Below are 10,340 nucleotides of genomic sequence, written 5' to 3'. Positions count from 1 at the left end.
TGCTTGCACACGCTTGTTTTTCCTCTTGTTTTGTTCTCTTTTTTTCTTATCAATCCTGGACCATTCTTTTGCCAACTGAAAGAAAACATCTCCCCTGGGATCCTCTTACACTGTTATTAATTTGTGATGTCAAATGCGTTCCAGGAGTGCTGTAAGTTTCGTAATTTACTGTTCAAATTTGAAAAAAACAGTTGAAAAGGGAGTTGTATTTCACACGCTGCTGTTGCATTGCATTCTGGTCTCTCTCCTGCTCCTGTGGGTGGAGAAACTGGTCTCTCTCCTCTTCTACGATGGATCTCTCCCTGTATGATTGCTGAACGTCTCTCGGTGCAAAAATGGTTGGCCGGTTATCCACCAAGAAGAAAAATACAACAAATTACTGAATGGACCCAGAAATGCACCAACAGTTGTTTATTTTTTTAACACCGTTATATAATATAGCATACTATGGCATACTGCACTGTATTATGAGACACTACAACATAACATAAGATAAAACATTTTAGCACCTTATGGTAATGTGTGTGCATATATTTTTTAGCATAGAGGGATTCAAAAGTTATTTAGGTAATGTTAGTGCCGTTCACTGTACATTCAGCCAAATACGACCAAATACAGTCATAAAAAATTGCTTTTATTACCATCTATGATCACGAATATTGATTCTTGTGGAGCAGCTATTAATTCAGTGTACGTACAGTAGTCTCATGCGGCCATAATGATGACAGTGACAAATGCTCATAGCGCTGAATAGCAGACGAACAGTTTTTCCAGAGATTTAACTCATGTTTTTGTTTTTTTGAATATATTATTATGAGATTTTTTCCAATATATAAGCATACAGAAATGGAATAAAAAAGATGTAAAATACCAAAGACAGACACTAACAAACAAAATGCCAGATTACAAATGAAGTACATAACATGAATGACTATTAAACTCACAATGTGTTGAACTATTTTGCTATTTTACCATTTTTCACATTTTAGAATAATAGTAAAGACATCAAAACTATGAAATAACACAAATGGAATTATGCAATGACCAAAACACTATCTTATATTTTAGATACTTTGCCTTGATGGAAAGGCAAAGACTTTGGAAAGAAATTCATACATAGGATCAACTTCACTATTTGTATTTGTCTAGGAAACTAATTTCAAGCATTTAAGCAGAAGCCTTTAGATCAAAATGGCTTTAAGAGAATGAAAAACACGGAACATTCAGTCAGGTGGGTCTAAACCTTTGACTGGTAGTGTACATGTATGCACTTTATAGCATGTACTTCATCTTGATATGTGCGTGTCACCTGAGGCTTGATGACAACAAAGCACTGAAACTCTGCGGCTGTATCATTACCGCACAGTATGCATTTTATCTTAATAGGTGATTCCACTTTTCCCATGCGATACACTACAGTGATTGTGTGTTGAACGTTGAAATCCCTGCTGTCTGCTGTAACTGTCTTTTTAAGCTGCAAGACAAATTGCCTCAATGAGGACATTCAACTTTTCTAATCTAATCAATCAGTCCCCGCTGAGATGTTTTATTAGACGTGGCTTCCTGATAAATTTACAGCGATGTTTTTCCCCCTCGGAGGGTAATTTATTATGATGATGATGAGAACTACGACATCGAGTCTGGGCTGAGTGAAGCAGAGGAAGGCTGGACGCTCTCCCGTGTCCATGCCTCTGTCCTCAAACGAGCGTAAATTGATGCAGGAGGTCTAACCTTGACGAGCGGCGAAGGTTTTCTCTCGGCTCTGGCTCGTTCTGTTGAGGGAATAGTGACAGCAGGAGGCTAATAGAGAGGAGGAGGTGTGTGTGTGTGTGTGTGTGTGGGGGGGGGGGTTGCTGGGTTGCTAACAGAGTGTCCTTTAGTGTGTGTGAAGGCAATCCTGTGCATGTGTCCTTGTGTGCTTTTTATTCCGTCTCCATCTTTGTCCCTCAGCCTCTCTGTGGTGTTTCTGCACTGCACTTCCCACAGATCACCTGTCAATCAAACAGTGTGGGCGGAGCTTGGATTTTCCTGTTGATGCAGTTTGAGTTTCTCTTTTCTTTGTCTGTTTTCACCCATGGTGGCTATCGCTGCTCAAGCTAACTACCCAGTTCTTCTTCCTTCCAGAAAACCGGGAAACGTAAAACGCATCACTTTCTGTGCGGCACAGGATTTTTCCCATGAGCCACCAGACACCGGCTGATTTACTGGATATAGGTTGAATCACTATTGTGTTAGAGCAATCAGGCAAAGACGAGCAAAACAGACATTTATTTATATGAATGTGTCATGTCACTTTAACATTCATCCAACCATGAATTCCCCCTGAGATCAACAATCTCATTTTCAAGGGAGATTTGGCAAGAAAGCAGCATCAACACAATGTATGTGTAGGTGTGTGTGTATGTGTGTGTGTGTGTGTGTGTGTGTGTGTGTGTGTGTGGGGGGGGGGGGGTCTGTGCGCTTGTGCGTGATGAAAGCATCCATAACAGCCTTTGTGCATGCTCACATACGTGAACGCACTTGCCTATCTACACACATTCCTGTGCACACACACAGTAGATGTTTGCACACACACACACGGTTCCAGGACACACGGTGTGTATTGTTGTGAGGCAATGAGGCACCGTAGCGGACAGTCTGACCTTAACCCGCTCCCCAGGGGGTCCCGGGGAACATTTCACTGCCCCCCCCCGCCCCACCCAGCTGGGCGCTAATTTGTCATCCTGAGGTTTGCTGCCACACGGCGCTGCGGGGCAATTAGGACCGCCGTATGAGCCGGCTGCAGAGCGGGAGGACCAGCCGCCCAGGGGCTCACACACCACACCGCCTGTAAAACCACACAACAGTACAACATCTTTAAATCAAGATTTCTTCTCAATAATGTATTCTTTTTTTTTTTTTTCGGAAATATTTTGGTAACACTTTACAATAAGGGTACATTAATTAAGGGATAGTTAGTGCTTAATAAGCATTACCTAACCCTTAATTAACAGTTAACTAATGTGTCTGGTAATCATTTACTAATGGTGTTCATGTTAACTAAGGTATTAATTTATACAATATTTAATAGTCATCTTTATAAACTATTAAAATAATGTATAAATTAATACCTTAGTTAACATGAACACCATTAGTAAATTACACATTAATTAACTGATAATTAATTATTAATTATTAAGCATTAACTAACCCTTAACTTAGTGTACCCTTATTGTAAAGTGTTACCAATATTTGTATCTGATTTACATTATATGGTTAAAGGGGCAATAAGAAAGGTTTTCCCTGCCGTGCAGCACAAAATGACCATAATGTATCTGTGGGGGCTGATCAGCTACGAACGCTAAAAAGCCTTGTTCTTAGACCACTGAAGCACTGCAACACAGTTCAATTACCTAGTTCCATAACGTTACTTAAATACCACAAGATAATAACGTTACCTACAGATAAAGTTTGTAGGGCAGCAGAAGACGAGTTACTAACACAGGCGAGTTTGGAGCAAATTGTGTAATGTTGTTTCACGTTTGTTTCTACACCGGCAGACTCTGTGGATTGAATACAATGCTGCTGGTCTGCTGTCTGTGCATCTCCACATGACAGACATGACATGATGTGCACATCAGAGATCGATTTAGATACATTTCTATACACTGACCAACTTGATTTGGTGCCTCTATGGAAACACTGCACACTGCATCTCACAGTCAAAGACACCCTCTAGAGGCCATTTGACGAAGCGCATCATCTCACTAAGCGTCCCTGACTGACTGACTGACTGACTGACTGACTGACTGACTGCCTCACCTGAATTTGCCTTGTGATGCCGGCTGGGCCGTGGGCATCGCATAGCAAATGATAAAGCAGTTTTATTATTTTAGTATTTAGCATGTTGATATATTATCTCTTCACTAGACTTCTTTTTTTTCCTCAAGTATTATAGTATATAATTTTCAAAAAGATATTGAACATAAACATTACAAGATGTTGGACAACAAAACAGGTGTTACGGTTATTAATGGTCCATATAAGTAAAATATCCCTTGCTTCACTAGATGTTTCTGTTGGAGCTAGCTTACTCCTCTCTATTGTGAAAATGTGACTTCATTGTTTGTGTCAATTACAGGCCACTGTAGCTGAAGGGGATGGGTGCATTGGCACTGCAGACAATTCTTTCTTGAATGTTACGCAGAATAACTAAATTAATACTGTTAGACAAAACTAAATCGTCACCCTATAGAAATCTGGCCATCCCTTTTAATTGCTGAGAATTGCAGAGAGAGTAGACAGTATTTCAACAAGCATGTAGTAAAAGTTGAACTTGGGCACATACATAGAGCCTGAATCATCTGTAAGTCAAAGTGTATTGGTATAGTTCTTTTCCAAATAAGCTGAATCTCAATTTCAAAAACTAAATTTGAATTTCTAAAACTGAATTTTAAATTAAAGCTAAAAGTTAAAATAATTAATGATCACATTCAGTTTTACGTCATTGCATTAAATTTCAAATTGTGCCTTACAAATTCAATTTTATCATTTAATTTATTCAACAAATCCATTTTTTTTTTATTTTGACGGTTTAATATGAGCAAGACAAATTAAGACTCTAAGACTTTTGGCACTGATCTCTCTCCATACTACCTTTAAAGTACAGAAGGTACAGCTGGAAAAATTTCTCCAAGTCACATTTGGAGCAGAAGAAACAGATCTGCCTTCACTATACTTTGCATTTATAAGTCAATCCTTAGCATGTATCCTGCAGTGAAGTCAATTATAGATTTAAGCTTGTCTGCTGTTAATCATGGGCTATACATTTACTTATTTATTTAACAAGTGTACATGTTAACACACTCAATGCCCTATTGGAGCACTAATGGCTTTTCAATAGATACAACAGCGGGATATAAATGATGTTGAGCAAGGCTACGGTTTTATTTCCCAAGACATTTAATCCAGGGGATACATTGCAGAAAATACACAGCTTTGCATTATCCCCTTGCTTTTCCTCAAATAATCCCCTTAATGGTAAAATACCTGATTCTGGCAAGAGAAAAGCTCTGGATGGCAAACCAGGCCGGCAGCCAGGCTCTTCCCTCGCCAGCGCCCGAGAGGCAGATCAATACCCAGATTAAGTTTTCTCTCTGCTGGACGATCCATAATTCATACACTCTCAGGTGGTCCTGTATTTACTATCGATCAGACCGAGGTAACAACAGCAATATCAATAGGCCAGAGGGAGTCGCTTTCACATCTAGAAAGCAGCTTCTGTCGGGGATAAAGAGGTGAAGCTGGTTTAAGAACAGAGGCAGAGGACAGAAGCAGATCAAACACTCTCCCTTCCTCAGCTGTGACTGCCGAGGTGCCGTTGTGCAAGGCAGGTAACCCCAGATATGTCCAGTAGAGCTGCTCAGAAGCAGTAGGAGACTGAGGTTGAGCTGGGAAGGTCGCAGTGTGAATGTGTGTGAGTGAATGAATGTGAAGCAGGTTGATGCAGAAATGCCTTGTCAGGAAATCTTCCCTCGGTAAATCAAGATTAAAAAAATATTCTTATGTTTGTTATCAAGAACCAAAAAAAGGGAAATCTGCACTCTCAAAAAGAACCAGCATGTTTCAAATAAAAAATATATAGTTTGCCAAGCTGTATATTTTTTATTTTGAATTAAGAATTAATTTGAAATCGATGCACCAGATAAGCCTTATTTTATGTCCATTTTCTCACCCAGCATATGGACTTAATTAGTCATTTACTATGTTTGTTATCAAGCAAGAATAGCTATATAGCACGGTAAAAGGGAAAGAGGACTGTTTCTGATTGGAGTTAACCAACAATCATGTGAAAGTGTATAGCTGTGACAAATAACCCCCCAAAAAAAACAATTTAATTCATTTCTGTAACTAGTGTAACTTTGGTTTTAAGTCAGTTCTCTGGAGCGTCTTTTTCTGTTATAGGAGGCAGGCTGATGTAAGTTGTTTGTAACAATGTGATAAAAAAAAACATCCTAATATGAAATATGGTATGACAATATCGTCGAGATGATCGGTGTCCTCTATCTCACACCAGAGGAATTAATGTTTCTCCAAATTATGACCATATTTCCCATAAACCCTGTTGCTTTTTTTCTTTTTCTTTGCGTCTTCGGTCAAATTTTTTCTTTTCTTCGTCTTCACTGAAGAGGATCAACATGTTGGACGTGATTTCTCCATCTTCCTTTCCCTCCTTCCACCATCTGCTGCCAGAAACTCTGAAAGCTTTAGCTCCGTTTTGCTCTGGAAGAACAGAACCTCTTCCTGTTTTGTGCCGTAAAGCGATCCAGCAGATTTCCCTCCAGATCCACCAGGTGAAAGAGAAACAATGGAGGATGGAGGAGGCTTCTTGGCAACGGTCTCCTTTCTTTACAGTAATTATACAAACGTCTCAAAATGAATGATTTATTTATGTTAAAATGCTACACACAGCACCTTTTAATCTGTGATTAATAATTGAGTGTGAGGGTTAAAACCTGGCTGCCGAGGTACAGGTGGGGCGGACAGATGGCCGACACCGGATGGAAGGATGTGTCTTCTTCTGTTCCAGTGATTCTTTGAGGCTTTTCCAACTGGCTCTTCTTCTCTTGCTTCGTCTTCCAAGACGCTGCCACCGCCTCGAGGGTCTCCAGGGAATCCTGTTGTCACTTAATCCTCAGAACTGCTAACGCACGCTGTTTACATATTACAATATGACAGAGCTGGGTGTTACTGGTCTACTGTGATTTCTTTGTATTCATGTAGCCTTGAGTGTTATATGAAATTATGTCAGTGAATGTATTTTTGCTGCACTAAAACAGCAGTTAAAGAATTGTAGTAGTTTTCAGTTTTGGGTTTGTACAAGTTTGTTGCATCTTTAATTAGCGGAGCATAAGAACACATTTGGAGACAGGAGTTAAGCATTTATGCCCTTGGCCCAGCGTTAGAGTTACATCACCATGAGGTGGGAAAATCTGTTTGGGGGAAGTGAGCCAGATGTCCTTCCTCTTCCCTTACAGCTGATATGGGTTATTGAACCTATACTGATATTTTTACACTGAAGCTGCTAATAGCTGATATTTTGTGCTGATATTCAGTGTCTTTAAATTTCACCATTTTCATGCCAAGAAGTATAAATATTCAGTGTTTTCCTCTGAATTTTACTCTTTGGACACTAAAACTCTCCACTGAAACAAGAGTAATGAAATCCCCCCCACCAAAACACACACACACACAGACACACACAGACACACACACACACACACACACACACACACAGACACACCTTAGTCAATGGTAGAGAGGCTGTGGGATACATTACTGCCTTTTAATGAGGAATTAATTACAAAAAACATCACTGAACAATTACATTTTGCAAAGAAAATCAAATTTCATTGCAGGTTATACAGACTTTTTCTGTAGCTGTGGTCAGGAGGAATCTCCATCATATAAAAGGTGGATGATATCTGATATTTAATAAAAGGCCAATATCAGCCCAATATATCAGTCTAGTCCATGTTGAGATCCAACAATTTTGGTTAAAATGGTGACAATTAAAAATCCATTATTAAACACTGAAATTTATCTGTAGATTTGACCTTACAGTTCAATAGAAAATTATACTTTAACATCAAATGGGCAAATTATGCAGGAGAGGTGTGGTGGCCAGGTGTATTGTTGTTTTTCAAATTCCCCTTAAAATTCATAATTAAGATTGAATTTAATCAGTCCTCTTGCGTTAACAGTCGCCAGTCTCCAGTCAAATCGGCCCCCGCTTGACTCCAGTGTGTGTGTGTCCTTTATCTGCAGGAGCCACCAAAGACATGGGTAAGATGCTGGGTGGGGAGGAGGAGAAGGATCCGGACGCAGCCAAGAAGGAGGAGGAGCGGCAGGAGGCGCTGAGGCAGCAGGAGGAGGAGAGGAAGGCCAAGCACGCCCGCATGGAGGCAGAGAGGGAAAAAGTACGGCAGACCATCAGGGACAAGGTAAGGAAGCGGTCCTGGGGTTTGACTAATGCTTGATGCATAGCACTATGAACTATGATTGTGCTTAAGTGCGCACAGCATGTGTTACTTTTGTTTTAGCCAGCCATCTTTGTTTTAACAAATCTGTTCCTAGGGGTTTTTCCACCTTCATGTACATTCATCAGCATCAGGAGAGACAAATCTGACTTCAGTTCTTGTAACTTTAGCCAAGCAAGATGGAGTTGTCTGTCTCTTCTTCTCTGGTGTTCATACCAGTTAGGAACACACGAAGAAGTAACTGAGTTTGGGTGTCCTGGTGGCTCAGTTGGCTAAGGTCCGTACCACATTACCCTGATGTTCTGGGTTTGAATCCGGCCCATGCAGGACCTTTGTCACATGTCATCCCCTTCTCTGTTACATCTTTCCCGTCTCTCTATACTGTTAACTGGCCAATAAAGCAGAAATTCCAAATGATTTAAAAAAAATCAAGAATCAAGAAGAAATATCAGAATTAGTGAAGACTGCAGTTTGCTCATTTCATTTTGTTATGCTAGGCTTTTCAAGCATGAGGAACTGCTGGCTGTCAGATGCGTTTTGAGTGGTTTCCTGTAGTTCAGATTACATTCTAACTAACTTCTAACAAACCGAACTCTTGTTAGAGGACTGAGACTCGCTTTTTCAGGTGTTTCGGTGCCGTTATTTGGTGCCAGAGTCCATTTTTTCCTCCCCATTCATCCTCATTCTCTTTCTCCTCACATCACCTCTTCTCCTTTCTCCGTTCAGTACGGACTGAAAAAGAAGGAGGAGAAGGAGGCGGAGGAGAAAGCGGCCATGGAGCAGGCGTGCGAAGGTTCGCTGACCCGTCCGAAGAAGGCGATCCCGACAGGCTGCGGGGACGACGACGAGGACGACGAGGAGAGCATCCTGGACACGGTCCTCAAGTTCCTGCCAGGACCTCTACAGGACATGTTCAAGAAGTAAAAAATCAACAACAAAAAAAAACAAAAAAAAAACGAACCCCAATCCAGGGTCCAGTCTGGCCTGGGCCGGGCTGCGGGGCAAAGGGAGGAGGGGAACTTTGTTTTGGGGACTTGGGGTTGAAAGAGTTCAGCGAACGAGAGGTTTTGAGTGTTGCGGGTTTGTGGAGAAAAGAGATTGGGGAACTCGAATGGGTCTGGGGGTTTGGAAACAGGGTTTGGGTTTGGGTTTGGGGTGTGTAGAGGTTGTTGGGAGGTAAAAGGATTCAGGGAGGGGGTTCTTGCCAAACTGTTAGAGGCTACACACTGCCTTTCTAGAACACGTTTACTTTTTTCTTTTTTCTACTCCTAGACGATTATGTCATTCTTTCCCCTTTTTTGCCGTAATTGCTGTTCAGCCTTTCAGCTGCCACTTAGCATGTTTCTTACGATTACTACTTATGTCTTAAGTCTTTTTTTTTTGGTTTGTTTTCACTGAAACATTCCAGATTATGATACCACAAACCCGTCAGGATCAGACATTTTGATTGGTTGAGCATCATCTGTCGCCAGGCAGATCAATGGTGATCAATGGAGAACAGTATTCCCTGAAAGAAGGGCAGTGGACGCCTCAGTGTGCGTTCTCTTGCTCCTGTGGTTTTAAACGGCACTGCCACCATGTTTTCCAGTAGATGGAGCATTTTTTTTATTTCAATGGCTATTTTCTATTTTTATGAACCAGATGTAGGTCTTTTTATTGAAAATCAGCTTTTGAGTTTCTAGGACATGTGCCTTCATATCATCTCCTCCAGTTGAGGAATTGTAAATGAGGGTGTCATTGTAAGCTAAACAGGTGTACAGTTGTTGGTAGCATGTAGGCACGTATTCATGGATACATTGGACACTTTTGGAATAATGTACATGATGTTATGTTGGCTGGTAGGCTTGTCCTGGGGTTTCCAGAAGCCGCCGTTCAAACAGCGTCTTATTGCTGAGGTTCTTCTGGAAATCCCAGACACGGTGTTGAAAGCCTCCTGCTCTGAGAAGCAGCAAATTAACATACTGCAGGAAAAGCTGCAGCCATCGCAAGTCCACAAAACTATTAAAATATAGATGATGAATACTCATTGGTTACAAGGCCAGGAGCTTCTGAGGAGCTGTTTGCTGAAGAAAAAAAAAGTTTTATTTCCCTTCATATGGTCACTTCTAATCAGCTAGGTAGACTGCCATTTTTCTAGAAAAAAAACATTAGCTCTTTGTCATATTGTCTGAAACAGAGTCGATATCTAAATGATCAATCAATAGGATTTATTGTGATTGCATCACAGAATAGATTTTAGTTCATTTTGCTAAAGGTTTTATCCTGGCAAGTAAACAAGACTCTGGTTGCCTCGTTTGAATCTCACTTTCAAAATTTAATCGC

General features: G+C 40.7%; 1 protein-coding gene across 1 annotated transcript; it reads left to right on the top strand.

The window, feature by feature from the left end:
* Positions 1-5,055: 5,055 nt before the first annotated feature.
* On the top strand, positions 5,056-9,857 carry cplx2b (complexin 2b). Its single transcript, XM_071542203.1, has 3 exons — positions 5,056-5,200; positions 7,807-7,982; positions 8,745-9,857. The coding sequence occupies exons 1-3, from the start codon at positions 5,056-5,058 to the stop codon at positions 8,940-8,942; spliced, it is 519 nt and encodes a 172-aa protein (XP_071398304.1). The 3' UTR covers positions 8,943-9,857.
* Positions 9,858-10,340: the final 483 nt, after the last annotated feature.

Source organism: Centroberyx affinis, unplaced genomic scaffold, assembly GCF_046629955.1.
Source record: "Centroberyx affinis isolate AG114_WGS23_722 - 3 ecotype Tasmania unplaced genomic scaffold, CSIRO-AGI_Caff_v1 ptg004038l_1, whole genome shotgun sequence".
NCBI classification, from domain to species: Eukaryota; Metazoa; Chordata; class Actinopteri; order Beryciformes; family Berycidae; genus Centroberyx; species Centroberyx affinis.
This window is presented reverse-complemented; position numbering and strand designations above follow the sequence as displayed.